Here is a 20,540-nt window from a genome sequence, read left to right as displayed (position 1 = left end):
CTTCAGAGAGAGGGGTGAGAGCCTCTGGTGTGCCCAGCAGGAGACCAGCTGGCCAGGGGCCTGGAGTCCTACAGGAAGGAATCCTCCGGAGGACTGCAGTCACTTATACCAAGTCTGACTGTGTCTGGTTAGTCCCCTCTATATCAGCGACCACATGAAGTCCTTTATCCCCGAGGAAAATCGTGACAACCAAGCAAACCCGCAGATCCGTACACTGCTTCTGGAAGGGCGTAGGAATCAAACGGTCACTCTTTCTTGGTGTTAGTGGAGGTGCAGGCCTTCTCTTCAGCATGACTCTGTGATTCTGCCAGAGTTATTTTCGTGTTCACCAGGACCATTCGTGACTTTGTTACATACCTATACAGAACGTTGAAGATGGAAAAGAGAGACGGCCTGAAGATTGTAGTCTTTTGGGTAGAGCAAATTAGTCATCTGTGTTATTAGTCTCTGAACTTATGTTTAAGGCCTGGTGATGTTAACGATTTTCCTCTTTACTCCACCAAACCTCCCCCAGGTTCTTCCCGCAAAGAGATCACCAAGCACTGGGAATGGCTGGAAAATAACTTACTCCAGACGCTGTCCATCTTTGACAATGAGGAAGACATCACCACCTTCGTCAAGGGCAAGATCCACGTAAGGTCCACCTTGCACTTGCGGTTCCCACGCCCCTCTTGGGGTGGGCAGTGTTGGCCTGTGTCTTCTCGTTTACTCGTCAGACAGTGTGGTGGTAACAGAGGTGGAGGCAAGCGTGCGCTCCCGTTCTCCTGCTCATGAAAGGGGCGTTTGATCGAACTCATTGCCGGACAGGCCCCCGCCTCTCCGGGCCGCCCCAGGGTCAAAGCACGCTTGGCCGCAACTTCCCATTCCCCGCAAAGGGCATTAGAGCAAATAGGTGGGCGCGCCCCGCTGATGGCCAGTCCCTTGGCTCACATCACTTCCTTGGCTGGAAGTGATAGACTAGCCGGAGGTATGTTTCATTTAGGAAACCAACCCGACTTAGAACGGGGTGCACCCCCTCGCACGGCATTTCCCTTCCCTGGCGTTGGCCATGCAGCGTGGGCACACGCGGATGCTCCCTGCAGCACCGTCAGCAGAAACAGCGCCTCCAGCCCGAGGGTGGGAGGGGAAGCAGCTGCGATCTGTTCTGCAAGATGAGGGCCGGGCTGCTTGCTAGCCTGGCATTTATCGAGCACGTCCTACCGAGTCCTGCGCCGAGCACGTCCTGATCAGGGGACTTGCTAAGTCATACATGGTACCCTTCGTGGGCTGTTTTACAGCTATGAAAACTGGAGCCGTGGGTCAAAAGTGATAGCACAGGAATGCTTCTGCTTTTCCCCTGCAGGGGATGATTCACGCCGTAATGAGAATCTATCTGCGCGCATGGCTGTCATCGTCTTTCTGTCCAGGGATTTTGCCTTAGATTAGGTTTCTCGGAGGGCTCTTACCAAGTCCAGGTTTAGCTGTGCAGGGTTGCTTTGGGCAGGCCCCCGTGACTTCATTATTCCAGAACTTTCTAGACGTGGGCAGACCGTGCCGACACTCCCTTGGTTCCTCCCCGTGCGCTTTGAGGCTCCGAGCAGGACCCACATCACCTTTCTAGCTCCATAAGAAAAGGCAAGGAGAGCAGAGGCAAGTCTCCCCTCTCCCACTGAGAAGCTGGGCAATGATAATAATAATAACGAAGCAACATTATTGAATGCTTCCTACACGCCAGACCCAAAGTAACCAACACAACAGAACAAAAATCTCTCCATGACGCATGGCTTCAAGAGGAAATACGCGTTAGAGAATACTTAGAACTGAATGATGGTCAGAATGCCCCTACGTATCCGAATCTGTGGGCTGCAGCAAAAGCAGGTGCACAGGAGGAAATTCGAAGCCTTAAATCTTAGGAGGAGAAGAAGAAAGGGGGGAAATTAACGAGCCAAGCATCCAGTTCAGTAAGTCAGCATGTCTAACCCCAGAAATCGGGAAATCAGAAGGAAATAGTAAAAGGCAGAGGTTAACTCCATAGGGGACAAGGGAATGATGTAGAAAGGCCACGGGTCCAGGAAATGACCTAAGGTATAAACAAACCTGTGTCAGAAGGGACCCGGGACCGAAGCAGGAAGCCTCAAACGAGCAGGGTTGGGAAGGAACTGGGAGGAACACCTATAAAAAAGCGGAGTTTTAGAAAAGAGAGAGAAATGCCGTAAAGAGCTTTGAGCCAGTAAGTTCAAGAGTTTAGACAACGTGGACACTTGATCACAACAGGATGGGTTCGCTTCCGTCACTGCCGCCACAAGTTCCCATACACTTTGCGGCCTCACACGGTCCCGTATCTGGGAGTTCTGGAAGTCAGCAGTCCGCAGTGGGTCTCGCGGGCTGAACGCCAGCTGTGGGCAGGCCGTGCTCCTTCCGGAGGCTCAGAGGGGAGGACCCGTTTCCTCGCCGGTTCCGGCTTTTAGGCGCCGCTGGTCTTCCTCGGTCCTGGGTCCTTCACCTGCAGTGCCAGCAGCGTGGCGTCTTCAGATCACTCCCTCTCCCTCCCCACTCCTGTCGCCTCCTTCCCTTTGTGGCTCGGACCCTCTTGTCTCTTCTTCACAATGACCCTTTTGACAATCTGTTGGGCTCACCTGAATAATCCAGGCCCCTCTCGCTGGGTCAGAATAGGTACTTTATCACATCCACACATCTCTTTTGTCATGTAAGGCTCTGGGGGTTAGGATGTGGACATCTTTGGGGGGCTCTTACTTGGCCTACCCCATAATATAACTGAAACTGGGACTCAGGACGAAATAAGAAACCTGAGTATGCCTAGAACTCTTAAAGAAATGGACTCAGTCATTTAAAATCGGCCCAGCGATTTTTACAGTCTTGTTCTATCAGCCAACAAAGCAAATCCCAACCCTGTGAGCCAGGCCAGTTCATTCCCATTGGTAGGATCGTTCCTCCTGCAACACCGTTCCTATAGGACAGGGCATTGGAAAGAGGGGCTCCAGGGGAGTGCAGAGGGAAAGGCAGAGCAGGAGCGGTCAGCCCCCCAATCCCTGCTTGGGGGTCTCCCAGCTACAGGGAGCAGGGAAAAGGGGGCTTCTGGCTGAGACCCAGAAAAGTGACTGGTGGGACAGGGCGGGGTGGTGGCCCACCCGCACTCCACGGATGGGGCTGCTTCTCCAGCCTCCTAGTGGCGGAATTGAGGGCAGAGAAGACAAAGGTGGGGCCTCAGTAATGAGGCAGGAGCTTTGCCTGAGCCTTCTTCCCAGATGTAGAGCTGGTTCCTACGGGAATGTTCTGGAAGCACCAGGGGCAGCTTGAGAGAGAGGAGATGTGGACGTCACACCTACAGCGTCAGAGCACACCCTACCTCTGGTCCTCACCCAGGCTCCTGGCTGTCCTCCTGCCCCTGGGTGGAGGGGCACGAGGCCACTAGGAGGCCCAGCAGGAGCAGTAGGCCAGGCCCCAGACACTGGCCTTGAATGACCTTAGTTTACTGAGGAATCATCCTCCGGGAAGATTTGCATGAATGTTTTGAGCCAAGGGTGCTAAAACTCTTTTACCCAAGAGGTTTGGGGCTGGCTCTGTGGCCCAGGGTGATGTTCTGTGGGCATCCCAGGCCCAGTGAAGATGCTGGCAGAACACAGAATGGATCTGCCCTGAGCTGGGAGGGGCCTGCAGCTGGTCTGGGGGCCCCTGAGCTGGGAGGGGCCTATAGTGGTCTGTGGGCCCTGAGCTGGGAGGGCTTTAGAGCTGGTCTAGGGGCCCTGAGCTGGGAAGAGCCTGCAGCTGGTCTGGGGGCCCCTGAGCTGGGAGGGGCCTAGAGCTGGTCTGTGGGCCCTGAGCTGGGAGGGGCCTGTAGTGGTTTGTGGACCATGAGCTGGGAGGGGCCTGTAGTGGCTTGTGGGCCCTGAGCTGGGAGCCGGCTAGAGCTGGTCTGTGGGCCCTGAGCTGGGAGGGGCCTGTAGTAGTCTGTGGACACTGAGCTGGGAGGGGTCTAGAGCTGGTCTGTGGACCCTGAGCTGGGAGGGATCTAGAGCTGGTCTGTGGGCCCTGAGCTGGGAGGGTCCTGTAGCGGTCTGTGGGCACTGAGTTGGGAGGACCTGTAGTGGTCTGGGGGCCCTGAGCTGGGAGGGGTCTAGAGCTGGTCTGTGGGCCCTGAGCTGGGAGGGGCGTGTAGTGGTCTGGGGACCCTGAGCTGGGAGGGGCCTGCAGCTGGTCTGGGGACCCCTGAGCTGGGAGGAGCCTGCAGCTGGTCTGGGGGCCCTGAGCTGGGAGGGGCCTGTAGTGGTCTGGGGATCCTGAGCTGGGAGGGGTCTAGAGCTGGTCTGTGGGCCCTGAGCTGGGAGGGGCTGCAGCTGGGCTGTGGGTGGGGTCAAGAAGCAGGAGCCCCTGGTATATTGAGGAAGGGGGGGAGAAAGTCAAATAAATACAGAACATCCTTGTCTTGAGAAAAGCACTTCACAGAACATTGCCACAGCTGGATGCCATTTGGCTAAAGAACGAGGGAAGGAGAAACGCAGGCATTTGCTTAAAGGCGCCGCAGTGCCTGCGTGTCTCGGGGAGCCAGCAGAGTGGGTGGAGGGAGACTTCCTGCTTGCTGAACACACTCTTCTACTCTGTGGGGTTTTTACCATGTTTATTGTGTTTTCCAGAAACCGTACATAGAAATAAATGTTTATTTTCAAAGTCCCCACTTCCAGCCAGCCCTGCTTGAAGTATTAGTAGCTCGGGGAGTTTCGGGAACCTGCCTGGCGTCTGTCCGACCATGTGCCTGGGTCGCGCCGGCTCGTGGCCCTGGGGCCAGTGTCCCTGAGTCCTGGGTCGCAGCGCCTGGGCACCCCTCCCCGCCCCCGGGCCTGCCAGCATCAGTCCCCTAGGCCCCCCCCACACACAGGGCATCATCGCGGAAGAGAACAAGAACCTGCAGCCGCAGGGAGACGAGGACCCCGGGAAGTTCAAGGAGGCCGAGCTGAAGATGCGGAAGCAGTTCGGGATGCCGGAGGGTGAGAAGCTGGTCAACTACTACTCCTGCAGCTACTGGAAGGGCCGCGTGCCCCGGCAGGGCTGGCTGTACCTGACCGTCAACCACCTGTGCTTCTACTCCTTCCTGCTGGGGAAGGAAGGTGAGCGACCCCCAGACCCCCGGCTTGTTGCCCCACCCCCGCCCAGAACAGTCCCCGCCCCTGCAGACCCCCAGAGTTCCTGAATGGCCTCCTCCCTGGCGGCCCCCGATATTCTGTCCCCCCCACACACACACACACCCAGCATCTCCCCGAAACCCAGTACATCTCCGCGGTTCACGGCGAGGAGGCCCAGGCTTGAGGCAGGCACACACCTGGCTCGGGGGCTCCTGGCCCACTACTGACGTGGTTCTTCCCAGAGCGACGGCTCAGGGCTCCCTTCTCTCCTTTAAGTCGAACATTCTAGGGCAGACGCCATCTCCTAGCGGCTCCAGGTTATGCGGTGCTTCGGGGGCCTGGCTGCAGGAAGCCCCGGCCTCTGGGCACAAGGCAGACTCCCCAGGGGCAGCCGGCGTCCTCTGCTGCCACACCACCCCCAGATCTTCCTGGGCTTCAGGCCTTCTGAGCACAGCGAGGCCTTGCCCCACCACCGTTCAAACACCTGCCACACCCTTCCCCCTGCCCTCCTCCCGCGCTGGCACCTCCTCACCAGGCAGGGTCTACGCTGGCTCAGCTCCCCGCGTTCATTTGTGTCACCCCTCAGCCATTTGAGGGGCAGATATTCACCAGGATGTTCTCAGGGCGGGGTGCTGGCTTGGCCTGGGACACAGTGGAGACCCCCGTGACCCGGGCCCTCCTCGTGGAGTCCCCGAGCACAGCCCAACCGTGATGCCCTCGGCATGCGGCTCTCCCGGAGGGTTTCGGGCTCGGGTGCTGTCCAGCCCTCTGGCCCACTTGACCCATCGGCTTATGTGTCCCTGCTGGTGTCCAGTGAGCCTGGTGGTGCAGTGGGTGGACGTCACGAGGCTGGAGAAGAATGCCACGCTGCTCTTCCCCGAGAGCATCCGTGTGGACACCCGGGACCAGGAGCTCTTCTTCTCCATGTTCCTCAACATCGGCGAGACCTTCAAGCTCATGGAGCAGCTGGCCAACCTGGCCATGCGGCAGCTGCTGGACAGCGAGGGCTTCCTGGAGGACAAGGCGCTGCCCCGGCCCACCCGGCCACACAGGCACATCTCGGCTCTGAAGCGGTGCGCAGCCCCCTGGGGCAGGAGAGACCGGCCCTCCTCCCCCTTCCCAGGTGCCCTGTGGGAGGAAGGCCCCGGAAAGGGCTGCTTGCACATAGTTACAGGAGGGCACCACCCAAGGATGTCACTCTCCCTATGCCAGTGATGGGGTGCTTTTGGAACCTTCCAGAAAGGAAACAAGGGCCAGGACTTGACACTGTCCATCAGGGTGTGCCCACCAGGCCCTGCTCAGGCTGCCGGCAGCCCCCGTGGGGCTGGGGGGAGTTCACAAGGAAAGAGCCACCAAGGGGGCCAGGAGCAGGGTGCCGGGCGGCCACCTCTCATGGCCATCAGGCAAGCAAGCCTTTGTGTTCATACCAGCACCACGTGCTTTAGTTCAGAAGCTCCTTGTCTGGGTGTCCAGGTGGGGCTGGGTCTTGCCCGGCAGCAGCGGCAGCCTCAGGGCAGAGGCGCGCAGGACAGGTGGGGGGAACCTCCAGGCCCTGGGGCCCTGTCCCCCGTCAGCACCGAGCAGGCGACACGTCAAACCCTGTCAAGCCTCTGGGTGTCCTCCAGAGCCATCAGGGCTCAAGGGCATGCTGTTTGCTGACTGATCTCTGCTGGTCGCACAGGTGTGTCTCGTGGTCCCTGGCCATGTGCTGTGTGTGTTTTATTTAACTCTGAGAACGCGGGCACAACTTGCTCGTGGGAGGACCCCAAAGAGCCCAATCCCACGTGGAAGCCAAGGCTCCGTGGCCCCCTTGGCAGGCACACTGGCCCTCACTCCTCTCCCCTTTCCTCCCACCCCCACCCCACTTTCCCAGAGACCTGGACGCCCGAGCCAAGAATGAGTGCTACCGGGCCACGTTCCGGCTGCCCAGGGACGAGCGCCTGGATGGCCACACGAGCTGTACCCTGTGGACCCCATTCAACAAGCTGCACATCCCTGGCCAGATGTTCATCTCCAGCAACTACATCTGCTTCGCCAGCAAAGAAGAGGACGCCTGCCACCTCATCATACCCCTGCGGGAGGTGAGCTCCCAGTCCCCACGCCAGCTCTGCCCTGACTCCCTGGTGGGGCACCTGGTGGGGGTCGCCAGCCCCAGCAGCCCCCCGGGGTTCGGCGGTGGGCACGTGGAGGGCACATAGTGAGTCAGCAACTTCCCTGAGCCCCTGCCTTGTGCTGGGTCCCTCCAGCCATGGGAGTGAGCTAGATGCTTCCTCGGGGGTCCCCTCACCTGGTAGGGAGACAGGCTGGGGTTTGGCATGCCAGGAGAGTTCACATTGGGGAATAAGGTAACTTCAGGAAAGTCCTGTGCCTCTCTGATCAGATCCCAGAGGCCTCCTGCGGGTGAGTGTCCCTGAGTCCTGCCTTCCTGGCCTGGCACTTGGACTTTAGCAAAGCCCTGCTTTGGCTGGGCTGGGAGGACTTTGACCCCCGACCAGCCCCACCATGTCACTCTCAGAGGCCACCTCACTGTTCCTCTCCTGGCACTTGCCTTGGCTGTAACTCAGACTCCAGCAGGGCTGCTGGAAGTCCATTCTCACCTGTCAGGGAAGGAGACAGCTCTCACCTGCCACAGGTAGGGGACGGCTCTCACCTGTCAGGGATGGGGACGGTTCTCACCTGTCACAGGTAGGGGTTGGCTCTCACCTGTCACAGGTAGGGGACGGCTCTCACCTGTCACAGGGGACAGCTCTCATCTGTCAGAGGTATTTTTTCCTCAGGTTTCTTAGGCTTCCACAGTGACCCTGATGTAAGCAAGGCCGTTTGTCCTATGCTCCAGTGAAGGGTGTGGACAGTGAGGGAGAGGGCCCCCACCCAGATGGAAAGCATGACAGACCCCCCAGAAGGTCAGAGCAGGTCCCCGGGCCTCCTTTTCCTCGTGGCCCAACAGGCAGACTGGCCGTTCAACTCTGTGAAGCACAGTGAGGTGCTTAAGTTATAATCTAAATCACAGTATCTTGATTTTATTAACAACCTACAGTGGTGGGGGCCCCGCTGCATTTTCTAAGTCCTCCAGTTGTAGGTGCAGTGGTTATAGGTGCGGGTTGAGGGGTGGGGGTTCTGTGTGCTGCCTCGTTTGCCCAAGGGAAGACCGAGGCAAAGGACGGGAAAGAGCCACAGCTCCAGGGGCTCCCGGCTGAGGGCTCAGCTAACCCCTAACCCTGCATTCCCTGTTCATGCGTGTCTGTCCTGGGCTAAGGCCTGGCGCGGGGGTGGGGGGGAGTGTTGCACAGGTCCCTGTGACGTTCAGCTCTCTTGCTCCGGATGATCCCGACGTTTCTGGTGGCACAGAGCTCTGGCCGAGGCGGGGAGCGAGACGGTCTCAGGCGCTGGGGTTGGGGCTGGCTCTGCAGCTGGCGGGACAGAGGCCCTCAGTGTGCCCACCAGGGGCCTTTGCAGCGCTTCCCTCTCAGAGCAGGCTTCATGCCCACCTCCAGTGGGCTCTGGACGTTGCACCCCCCCAAAGTGCCCTTTTTGTTGCTGCTTCAGAAAGCAGCATTCCTTCCGTCCGTCCACTCAGCCGAAAAGCAGGAGCTGACTTGGACCCTGACCTGGCTTTGTTCCCGCGTCCCACCCATAGCATGTCCCTTCGTGTCCACGGCCGCCCCCTCAGGAGGGTGCTACCTGCCCCGACCGCTCTAGTCCCCTCCCCCTACAGCAGCCCACATAATCCAGAATGTCAGCGCATGTCGGTGCCCCGCTCTGACCTATGAGACTGGCAGTGAACCATTCGCTCTTTCTTAGATCTCAGCTCACGTGCGTGCAGACCTGCGCACACGCACACACACACACACACGTGTACACACGTTACATGCATCTGCACACACTCACGTGCCCCGCCTCTGCTCAGTCTTGCCCCAGCTTCTCCAGTCTTGCCCTGTCTGTCAGGCCAATCCCTGCATGTCCGTTGTCTGTCCACCCCCCTGGACCGCAGGCTCTGCAGAGGCATCCCTTCAGTGCCCATTCTGCACCCTCCACACCTCTGAAGCTGTCCACACGCCTCAGGGTCAGGGCCGGGCCCGGGACAGACCTGCAGCAGGTGCCGTGGGAGCGAGTGCTTAGGACAGCGTGCAGGCAGGGCTGCTCCCCGTGCCTTAGAGCAAGAGAGCAACCGGACGTCTTGGGGCGGCCGGATGGACCGGCAGGTGGGCTGAGCACTTGCCTTCTGCATCATCATCCTCACGAGGGTCCTGCGGGGCTGGCGGGGGAAACCAGGCCTGCCTGTGCTCGTGACTTGCTCAGAGTCCCACGACAGCATGCAGCAGATTAGCACATGGGCGCAGTGGGGCCCAGGCAGTGCCCCTGGCCAGGAGAGAACGGCGTGAGGCCACTGTGCTCCCACGTGCACAAAGCCGGTCAGCTTCCCATCCCGACACTGACACCCAGCACTTGACTTGCCTTCTCAGGTGACCATTGTCGAAAAAGCTGACAGCTCCAGTGTCCTGCCCAGCCCTCTGTCCATTAGCACCAAGAACAAAATGACCTTCCTGTTCGCCAACCTGAAAGACCGCGATTTCTTGGTGCAGAAGATCTCTGACTTCCTCCAGAAAATGCCATCCAAGCAGCCAGGAGGCAGCAGTGGGGGAAGGAAAGCCAACACCGTGGACCCGGCCCCAGAGGTGAGGGGGCCCCTTTGGAGCGGTGGGGCAGGGGCGGTCAGGGCCAGGAGGGGAACCTGGGCAGCCATCAGCCTCCATGCTGGAGCCGAACCTCGTGGTGCCTTCCGCGGTCCTCAGGTGGGAGGGCTCCCTCTGGGTGCAGAATGGCGAGCCTAACCTAGCCCGACTCGGGTGTCCCGGCCACACGCGTGCTGGCCAAGCTCACAGGCCCCCCTGCGCCCCACCGCGCCCCCCCAGTCCTGAGCATCACTCACCTGCCTCAAACTCCGTTCCGTGTAAGAAACCCTCTTTGGCTTGACCAGCCAACCTCATCTCTGTCCCTTAGGAACTTCTGCCACACTGTCGAGGCCTATCCAGCTTGGGTTTATTTACTGGTATCTCTCCCGTCAATCTCTAATCTTTCAGGGATTTTTACAGGGAAAGACCTTTTTTTTTTTTTAAGTTTATTTTTTTTGGTGGGGGGAAGACCTCCTTTTTAAAGACTTAACTTCAATGTTCTTATTACACCAACAAAATTAACAGTAATTCCTTAATATCAAATACAGTTGACCTTTGAACAATGCAAGGGGCTAGGGGTGCCGACCCCTCACACGGTCAAAAATCCACATAGAATTTTTGAGTCCTCCAAAGCTTACCTACTAACAGCCTACACTGGCCTGGAAGCCTTACTGGTAGCATAAGCAGCTGATTAACCTAGATTTGGTATGTTACACGTATTAGATACCGTATTTTACAGCAGCAGAAAAGAAGATGCTAAGAAAATCATAAGGGAAGGAAGATACATTTACAGGGCTGTGTGTTTCTCCAAAACATCCACGCGTAAGTGAGCCTGCGCGCTCGGAACCCGGCTGCTCCGTGGTCAGCTGCACTTGTATTCACGTTTCCCCAAATGCAGGCGTACTTTTTACTGTTTGAGCACCATTGGCGTTGAAGTACACATAGGTCACGTACGGTCGGCTGACACGTCTCTTAAATTCCTTTTGATCTGGAGATGTCTCTCCATCTCTCTTTCTTCTTGCAGTATTTTGTAGAAGTAACGGGGTTGTTTGTGCTGTAGAGGGTCTCACAGTCTGGTTCTTCCTGATAGCGTCCCTCTGGAGGCGTTTACCGTGTTCCTCTGTCCCCCGTCTCCTGTAAGTTGGTGGTTGAATGGCGAGACCCAGGTCACATTCAGGTTCAGTTGTTCGTGTGTTGAGGGGGTGGGTTTGCTTGTAGGCGGGATTGGGGAGCTGCGTATTTCCACCAAGAGCTATATGCAACGCCCACTCATCTTGTCATGTGCTGTTCGCAGTCTCTGACAGGCTTCACGTAGATCCGGTAATTCATCAGGGGTTGCAAGATGGCAGCAGTCTACTGCTGTCAGTCCTTTGGTTGATGAGCTGGAGGACGTCCATAGAGAGAACCCCCCTCATCAGTTACTTCGCTCCCTGAGGCACAGTTCATCTAGGAGAGGCAGAGGAAATCTTTTATTCCTGCATTTATTCACCACTTGTTAGAACGGTGACCTGCATTTCTAGTATCCCCCAAATGTGGTCAAGACATTTGTGATGTTCATTTTGTCACATAATTATGAACTTACAGTTTTACGTAGCGTGATGTGTTTCAGTGCATGCCAGTTATTACCCTCAGTGCATTTGTGACCAGAGGGAGCTCACTGAGGTTGGCACAACCATGGCCATATTTGATCGCTTCCTGGTATGATAAGATATGTGCGCTGTGGGTCGATCTGAGTTTGTTAAGAACACTTCATGATTAGAAGAGTTCATGTAGGGGCGCCTGGGTAGCGCAGTCATTAAAGCGTCTGCCTTCGGCTCAGGGCGTGATCCCGGAGTTCGGGGATCGAGTCCCACATCGGGCTCCTCTGCTGGGAGCCTGCTTCTTCCTCTCCCACTCCCCCTGCTTGTGTTCCCTCTCTCGCTGGCTGTCTCTGTCAAATAAATAAATAAAATCTTTAAAAAAAAAAAAAAAAAAGAAGAGTTCATGTAAAAATCCACATACCTGGCTTCTCTGGAAAAAATCAGCAGCCCTGGCATTACCAGGCCCACATTCCCACCAGTGGCATTGGAGCCGAATGGTGGCACATGCCCTCCAGCTCCCTGGAGCCCCACCTGGTCTGGCCCATGGAGGCCTTTATATTTTCCACCCCCATAGTCAATGCTCAGGAAGTTATTAAGTAGGTAGAGAAGGGACCGGACAGACTCTGTTCATTACAGACATTTAGGAAGGTTTCTTAGAGGAAGTTGGGCTTGATCTGGGCTCTCAAGAGAGTGAGTTTAGGTTGGGTGAAAAGGGACATAGGCAAGAATGTTGAACTGCCTTCATGAGGCCCAACACGACAAACGACAGGGCCTACCAGGTTGAAGTAAGCACAGATCCCTGGCCCCTTCTAAATGCTCACTGTCCACCCAACATAGTTTTGGGGGCTTTTTTTGTAGATTTTATTTATTTATTTTGAGAGAGAGAGAGCATGAGCAGGTTGGGGGGAGGAGCAGAAGGAGAAGGACAAGCAGACTCTGTGCTGAGCGGGGAGCCTGATGTGGGGCTCAGTCCCACGACCCTGAGATCACAACCTGAGCTGAAACCAATAGTTGGATGCTTAACCCACTGAGCCACCCAGTCGCCCCCCCCCAACATATTTTTTTTTTTAAAGATTTTATTTATTTATTTGACGGAGATAGAGACAGCCAGCGAGAGAGGGAACACAAGCAGGGGAAGTGGGAGAGGAAGAAGCAGGCTCATAGCGGAGGAGCCTGATGTGGGGCTCGATCCCAGAACGCCGGGATCACGCCCTGAGCCAAAGGCAGACGCTTAACCGCTGTGCCACCCAGGCGCCCCCCCCCAACATATTTTTATTGTATTTCCATTAGCTGCCAGGTGCTACCCCAGGCAGTGGGAATAGAGCAGTGAACAGATTAGACAGAGCTTACATTCTAGTGGGAGAGACAGACAATAGGCAAACAAACGTCTGAGGTATGGCAGGTGGTGATAAGATCTATGGATAAAAATAGAACAGGATAAAGGGATCAGGGGAAAGGAGGGGCTCCGAAGTAAGGGAATAAGCCATGAAGTATCTGGGGAAAGGGTGCTGGAGGCTGGGGGAATAGGAGGTGCAAAGGCCCAGAGGTGGGACTGGGCTGAGCACAGGCTGCGGAGGCGAGTGTAGAAGGCAAGGGTGGGGAGGAAGCAGGAAGCCAGATCATGGAAGCCTGTAGGCCTTGTGGGCACTTTAGCTTTGACTCTGAGTGAGATGGGAAGCCGTTGGGGAGTTGGCCAGAGGGGGGACGCGATCTGTGCGTGTTTTAATAGCACGACTCTGGCCTGTCAGGTTGGGAGTGGGTTAGAGGCGCAGGGGCTCTTTCGAGAAGCCCCACGTAGCTACTGAGCACTTGAAAACGTGACTGGTCCAAACTGAAATGTGCCGTAAGCATAAACCCCACACCAGAGAGTGAAGATTTACATGAAAAAAGGGAATGTAAAAGATCTCAATAACTTTTTATATTAATTCCATGTGAAATAATCCCATATTGGCTATAGTGGGTTAAATAAAATATGTTATAAAAACCAATCTCACCAAATTCTCTCCTGCATTTTAATGTGGCTGCAGAATTCGTAAGTTACATATGCTGCTCTCATTCTGTTTCTCTTGAGCAGTGCTGGGCAAGGGAGTGGCCCGAGTAGTGGCAGACAGGAGTCGAAAGGCTGCGAAAGTAATCAGGACATGGAACGATAGAGCCTCGATCGAGGATAGGAGCAGTGGAGCTCAGGAGAAGCGGTCAAATTCAGGATGTCCTTTTTTTTTAAATTGTGGTAAAAGACACATAACCTTAAATTCACATCTTACTCATTTTGAAGTGTACAGTTCAGTGGCGTGATGTCCATTCCCCTCTTGTGCAGCCACCGCCACCGTCCATCCCCAGCACTCTTTCCACCTTGCAGAACTGAAGCACGAACCCCCCTCCCCGCCACCCCTGGGAACCACCACTCTGCTTTCTGCTTCTATGAATCTGACCGCTCTAGGGGCCTCGTAGAAGAGGAATCCTGTGGTATTTGTCCTTTTGTGATTGGCTGATTTTATTAGTGTCGTGTCCTCAAGGTTCGTCCTCATGGTAGCACGTGTCAGAATTTCCTTCCTTGGGGCGCCTGGGTGGCACAGCGGTTGAGCGTCTGCCTTCGGCTCAGGGCGTGATCCCGGCGTTACGGGATCGAGCCCCACATCAGGCTCCTCCGCTATGAGCCTGCTTCTTCCTCTCCCACTCCCCCTGCTTGTGTTCCCTCTCTCGCTGGCTGTCTCCATCTTTGTCAAATAAATAAATAAAATCTTAAAAAAAAAAAATTTCCTTCCTTTTTAAGGCTGAATAATAGCCCGTTGTAGATGTATATACCATATTTGTTTATCCATTCATCTTCTTTTATTTGAGAGAGCGAGCGAGCATGGGAGCAGGGGCGTGGAGGGTAGAGGGAGAGAGAGAATCTTAAGTAGGCTCCATGTTCAGCATGGAGCCCAGCGCACGCCTGGATCTCACAAACGAGGTATCATGATCTGAGCCAAAATCAAGAGTCTGACGCTTAACCCACTGAGCCACCAGGTGCCACTGTCGTCTTTTGATGGACACTCGGGTTGCTTCTACCTTTTGGCTATTGTATTATGCTGCTGTGAATGTAGGTGTACAAATATCTCTTCAAGACCCTGCTTTCCCGGAAGTGGAAATCCTGGAAAGAAGTCAATGGGTAATTCAGTGTTTAATATTTTGAGGAATTGCCATACCTTCTTCCACAGTGGCTGCACCATTTTACGTTCCCGCCAGCAATGCACTAGGGTCCCAGTTCTTCCCCGTCCTTGCCAATGCTTGTTGTCTTCCAGGTTTTTTACAATACCATTCTAATGGGTCTGGAGTGGTATCTCATTGTGGTTTTGATTCGCGTTTCCCCAGTGATTAGCGATATTGGGCATCTTTTCGCATCCTACTGGCCATTTGTCCAGCTTCTTTGGAGAAATGTCTGCTCAAGTACTTCACCTTTTTTTTTAAGTTGGGTTGTTTGTTGTCAAGCTGTAGAAGTTCTACAACTGTATCTTCTGGATATTAACCCATCAGATATATAATTTGCAAATATTTTCTCTCGTTCCCACGGATTGTCTTCTCATTTTGATCATTGTGTCCTTTGATGTACAGAAGTTCTACATTTTTTATATAACCTAGTTTTTCTTTTTTTTTTTTTTTAAGATTTTATTTATTTATTCGACAGAGAGACAGCCAGCAAGAGAGGGAATACAGCAGGGTAGTGGGAGAGGAAGAAGCAGGCTCCTAGCGGAGGAGCCTGATGTGGGGCTCGATCCCAGAACGCCGGGATCACGCCCTGAGCCGAAGGCAGACGCTTAACCGCTGTGCCACCCAGGCGCCCCTCTCTTTTTCTTTTATTTCTTGTGCTTTTAATGTCAGATCCAAGAAATAATTGCCAAGCCAAAGTCATAAAGCTTTTCCTCTGTGTTTTGTTCTAAGAGCTTTATAGCCTTAGCTCTTACATTTATGTCTTTGCTCCATTTTTTTAGTTAATTTTCATGTATGGTGTGAGGTAAGGGTCCAAAGTCATCATTTTGCAGTGAATACCCAGTTCTGAGCAGCATTTGTTATAAAAAAAAACTGTCTGTTCCCTACTGAATGGTCTTGGCACTCTTGTCAAAAATCACTTACCACAAGTTCGAGGGCTCAGTTCTGGGCTCTCAGTTCGGTTCCGTTGGTCTGTTGTCTCCGTGCCAGTGGCCACGTTGTTTTAGCTAGTATAGCTTTATAGCAAACTTTTAAATCAACAAGTATGAGACACCCCCCCCCCCGCCAATTTCATCCTCTTTGGCTATTGTTTTCGTTATTTGTGGTCCTGCCCTGAGATTCCATATGAATTTTAATATAGTTTTTTTTTTTCTGCAAAAAAAGTCATTGGGATTTTGACGGGCAGTGCACTGAATCTGTAGATCACTTCAGGGAGTATTGACATTTTCACAATCTTAAGTCTCCTAATCCACGAACACGAAATGTCTTTCCATTTATTTATGCCCTCTTTAATGTCTTTCGGTAATATTTTGTAGTCTTGAGTCTGCAAGTCTCCACGTCCTTGTTCATTTTACCCCTAAGCACTCAATTCTTTTCCGTGCTGTCATAAATGGAATTGTCTTGTTAACTTCCTTCTTGGATTGCTCAGTGTTAGTGTATAGGACATGTGTTGGAAGTGGATCTGAGATCACTGATAGGTTCCATAGGTTAGATACTGGGTCTGGCGAAAGAGAGGGGTTTACAAGGTGACACTAGTGTCATCCATGGTGTCGGCTGTGCAGCTCAGAGTCAAATCACCATTTCACGACATGGGGGGGAGGCAGGGAGAGCAGGGCTGCAGGAGTGCAGGTTGGGACATATGATGTCTGAGGTCACGCATTACGATTACTGAGACCCGGCCACTGGAGACGGCAAACACAGGTCATGGCGGCCTTGACCAGAGTCGCTCCGTGGAAAGACAGGAAGAAAATCCTGAGAAGAGAGGCCTTTAATTGGGACAAGGCAGTGAGAGCGGGGTAATTTTTAAATCTTACTGAATTTCCTCATGAAAAGGCCCAGACCACCTTTAACAGAAGCAGGTGGAAGGGTCTCCCACAAACCCCAGACGACACGTAGATGGGGTCAGACCACCAACTGTAGCCTTACTCTAAACAGCAGCTGTGCTGAGGCAGGAAAGGGAAGAGAAAAGGGGTTCTGACGGTCCCAAGAACCAGCATAAAATACCTCCCCACACCCCTGGGAGAGACTGCTCACTGAACAGAAGCCTCGGCAGGTGACTGAGATACAACCAGTGAGTGACCCGGGGACGTTTCTCAGGCCCCACTTTACAGATCAGCACACAAACCATAAAGAGGGACGGAAGATCAGCTAATCCGGGGCAGCCCACTCCCCTGAGGATCTGAAACACCCACCACAACCCCCAACAGGAAAGAGCCCTCCCTCCCTGAGGGAAACAAGACCCGGGACTGAGCAGGGCAGGAACCCGGGGGGGGGGGGAAGGAGAGAGAAGCTTCCGACACTGAGGAGATGAATCAGGACATATCGAGGGGAGGGGGCTACACAGAAAGGTACAGCAGAAGACAGGCCCCCAAATGTTCAGTGCGGAAAGCTACCCTGACCCACGTCTCCCCGACACGTACATCATCCTCCTAAAAGTACAGAGAATTCATGTCATTTAACCCAAGCAACAGAGGAATCCGATCACACCCCATATGACGGTATCATGGGGGAAAAACCATGTAACGTTCCACAGACAGTGAAAGTCCATCAGACAGTATTCCCCCAAAACAGATGAAAACTGTACCCTAGTAGTTCAAAATGATCTAAAAAGAATTAGAAAAATAATAGAAACTACTAAAGAATGGTATAAATAAAATCTTTTAGAAAGCTCAGAAATAAAGTGACCAGTCAACAGAAAAGACAGTTGATGGGACTCAGGAGAAATATTTTAGAAAAAAGTATCACACAAGGAGAACACAACAATGAATAGACTTGAAGTTAAGGAAGGCATGGGGGTCAGAGGAGGGCCAAACAAGTGAAGAAAGAGAAAGAAATGGTCAGGAGCTGTGATAAAGTAGTCAGACAAAGAAGATCCAACTTATGTTTAAGAGCGTAAAGTATCAACCGATAGAAACTACCAGTCGAGAAAACTTTTCTGAGTGTAAGAAGACTTGACCGTGCACGGTGGAAGGGCATGTCATACGTCTGGGAAAACCAGTCCAGAATAGCCAGTATTGTTACAGAATGCAGTAAAAACTATTTATTTAAATATTAAAAAAAAAAAAAAAGAAAGAAAGAAACTTTGGGACAACCAGTCAAAACGGACCCAAGTCATTTATGAAAGAACAAAAGCAGAGCGGGTGCAGACTTTTAGATAGCAACATTTTGTACACACTAACATTTTATTTGTTTTTTATTTTTTTAAACAAGCATCAGAGATGCCTTTTAAGATTTATTTTTTTATTTGAGAGAGAGCACACAAGGTGGGGGGAATGGCAGGGGGGGAGAGAATCTCAAGCAGACGCCGTGCAGAGCCTGATGTGGGGCTCGATCTCATGACCCTGAGATGACCTGAGCCGAAATCAAGAGTCAGACGCTCAACCAACTGCACCACCCAGGCACCCCCAGTGTAACATTTTAAAGACATACAGTTTTTAAAAACCACGACCCAAGAATTTTATATGGGCAAAATTAAGATTCAGGAGTGAAGACCACAGGCAGTAAGCAAAGAACATGTGGGAATCTAAGAAATCTAATGGCTTTATGGGGCACCTGGGTGGCTCAGTCTGTTAAGCGTGTGCCTTCAGCTCAGGTCATGATCCCAGGGTCCTGGCATCGAGCCCCGCATGGGGCTCCCTGCTCAGTGGGGAGTCTGCTTCTCCCTCTCCCTCTGCCCCTCCCCCACTCATGCACACATGCACGCACGCGCTCTCTCTCAAATAAATAAATAAAATCTTTTTTTAATAAAAGGCACGGAAAATAGAGTAAGTTCATTGATTGCCTCCTTACCTGAGAGTGAAAGGGTGTCACTGTATGATGGCAGGGAAAGCAGGGAGGGGAGAAGAGGCTTACTCACTAATTTCAGTATTGCCCACAGGAGGGAACCAACAGGGTCTAGAAAGAAAGGACCAGGGTACTGGATGTTAGATAGTAGAACAGGAAGGTATACTTTCTGACAGACTCTGGGAGTGGAAACGTGAGTTTCAGCACCTCTTTCGAGGAGCCTGTATAAAGGTCAGCCGAGAACAGGGGTCACTGTAGTTGAAGTCTGCACTATACTGTAACGCGCAGGGTCATAGGTGGACAGCTCGGTGAACACAGCGTGTGAGCGCCCCCCAGTGGAAGCTCCAGGAGGGTTTGTGGGGCCGGTGCCGGCTGGATCCAGCCAGTGGATCCCCTGAGAGGGAGTCGCCTAGAGGAAGGTCCCGGAGGTGGAAGGGTGGGACTTGGGGCCAGAATGGAGGGGTGGGGCCTGGCCTGTGAGGCCGCAGATGCAGGAAGGCTGGCCGATGGCCGTGGCAGTGAAGGGCCTCAGACTGCTCCTGTTCACTCGCTCACTCGCTCAGTCAAACGAGGGCGGAGGTTCTGTTGAGCAGGAGGTGAGGCGGGCAGATGGTTTGGGAGGTTCACACTGGACGGATGTGTGAGGTGGTGAGCTGCAGGCACGGGAGGGACTGGCCCAGGAAAACGCAGAACTCCCAGGGGCCGTGGCCCGTGAGCTCCCCATCTCGCACGCGGCTGTCACACGGGACGGCCTCGCCAAGGCCACATCCTGGAGTCCATGCCCTTCTCCAGCAGGGAGAGTCTGATTCTCTGAGGTGCTCTGGGGCCTGCAACTCCGTTTGTGTCCTGGTCCCTTTGGGGAACCTCAGGTGGGAAGCAGAATCTCCATGTCGGTCTGGACTGGGGTCGTTCCCCGTGGATTGAGCAGTGCCATGAAAATTTATCATAGCGGACGCAAAATTCACTTCCGAAACACCAGCCAGGGACAGAGGGAGGGACTGTGAACAGGACCTAGCTGTTCTCTTTTTCTTTCTTTCTTTCTTTCTTTCTTTTTTCCTTTTTATTAAAAACAGCATCTCCAGGGTAACATTGACATGCAATATGCCATATATATTCAGAGTGCAGTTTGGTGGGTTTAACACGTATTCCCTGTGAAACCATCACCGCAGTCAAGAAGAGGCTTCTCTTACAAGGAACACAGAGAGGGTGAGGTCCCTCGGGAAGCCAACCAGCGTGCCCGCCCCTGCCACTTGGGAGGATGGGACCATGGCCAGGGGGTGGAGGGGGTGTTGGGATCAGAGACGACAGGACCCAGACTGGAGCACGACATGCAAAGGGGGGGCTTACTGGCCCACAAGGCAGGAAGTCCTCACGGTCAGCCGCCTGTTGCCAGCAGGGCCTCCACTTTCTGCCAGGAGGGCGTTGTTCCCAGGCCGCGTGTGGTACCAGGATGCTGGCGGCAACCCCCGCGTCCTCCTTGACTCACCCCAGCACTCCCTGCAGAGCCACCCCAGCATTTCCTTGGTGACGACTGGGTGACACAGTACCTCCAACCCCCCCACACTGAGCCCAGGGGTGGGAAAAGCTAGTTAGTTCAGGGCTATCACCGCGGTTCTCAGTGAAGCCCACAAAGTGCCAGGCCAAGAGCAGAGAGAAATGTGCCCCCACATGAAAGTGGGGAGCTGGCTGTTGGCAGAAAGGAAGTGGATTCCTGGGAGCCAGTGACAAGTGTCCTCTCAGAGCAGTGTTGTTCCTACCGGTGGGTGCTCAGGAGGGAGCTGAGGGGAGTCGACAGAATGAGCACCAGCTCTGGCCCACCTGACCCCCTGGGTCCAGGGACGAGACAAGCTCCCTGCACAGGCCATCAGCCACGGTGAGGTCACCTGGAAGGCAGGCCGCAAGGACAGCTGACGAGCTGGGGTGGGTGTCAGGCATCACCCACACTGGGCCTGAGGGGTCACGGCTCCACTGCTCCCCTGAGGAGATGTTTTGCCAGGGGAGGGGTTCCAGAAAACCAGGGGAAGAGCCCTGAAAGTCAGGGCTGCCATGAGACCTTTGTCCCTGATTCCTCCCTTCCCTTCTGCCAGCCCCATATTGCCCCCCACCAGGGCATGTTCTCAGAGCCACTCCAGGGTCCATTTCTCTTGCCCTTCCGCTGGCTGTGCAGTGGGAAGGCAGATCCCTGGGCTTCTACCCTC

The 20,540-nt window shown here is 54.1% G+C and overlaps 1 protein-coding gene across 4 annotated transcripts in view; it reads left to right on the top strand.

Annotated features, from left to right (window-relative positions):
- TBC1D9B (TBC1 domain family member 9B) overlaps window positions 1-20,540 on the top strand; it is a 42,975-nt gene that overhangs the window by 7,136 nt on the left and 15,299 nt on the right. For all 4 annotated transcript variants that reach the window (XM_045794997.2, XM_045794995.2, XM_045794994.2 and 1 more), the window contains exons 3-7: window positions 515-633; window positions 4,874-5,102; window positions 5,932-6,190; window positions 6,991-7,198; window positions 9,581-9,793. In XM_045794997.2, coding sequence (XP_045650953.2) covers window positions 515-633; window positions 4,874-5,102; window positions 5,932-6,190; window positions 6,991-7,198; window positions 9,581-9,793 — 1,028 coding nt within the window. The remainder of the gene's footprint in view (window positions 1-514; window positions 634-4,873; window positions 5,103-5,931; window positions 6,191-6,990; window positions 7,199-9,580; window positions 9,794-20,540) is intronic.

This window comes from Ursus americanus, chromosome 5, assembly GCF_024610735.1.
Source record: "Ursus americanus isolate L20-20 chromosome 5, mUrsAme1.1.p, whole genome shotgun sequence".
In the NCBI taxonomy this organism is placed as follows: domain Eukaryota; kingdom Metazoa; phylum Chordata; class Mammalia; order Carnivora; family Ursidae; genus Ursus; species Ursus americanus.
Note: the sequence above shows the minus strand (reverse complement) of the source record. Positions and strands in the feature narration are given on the sequence as shown.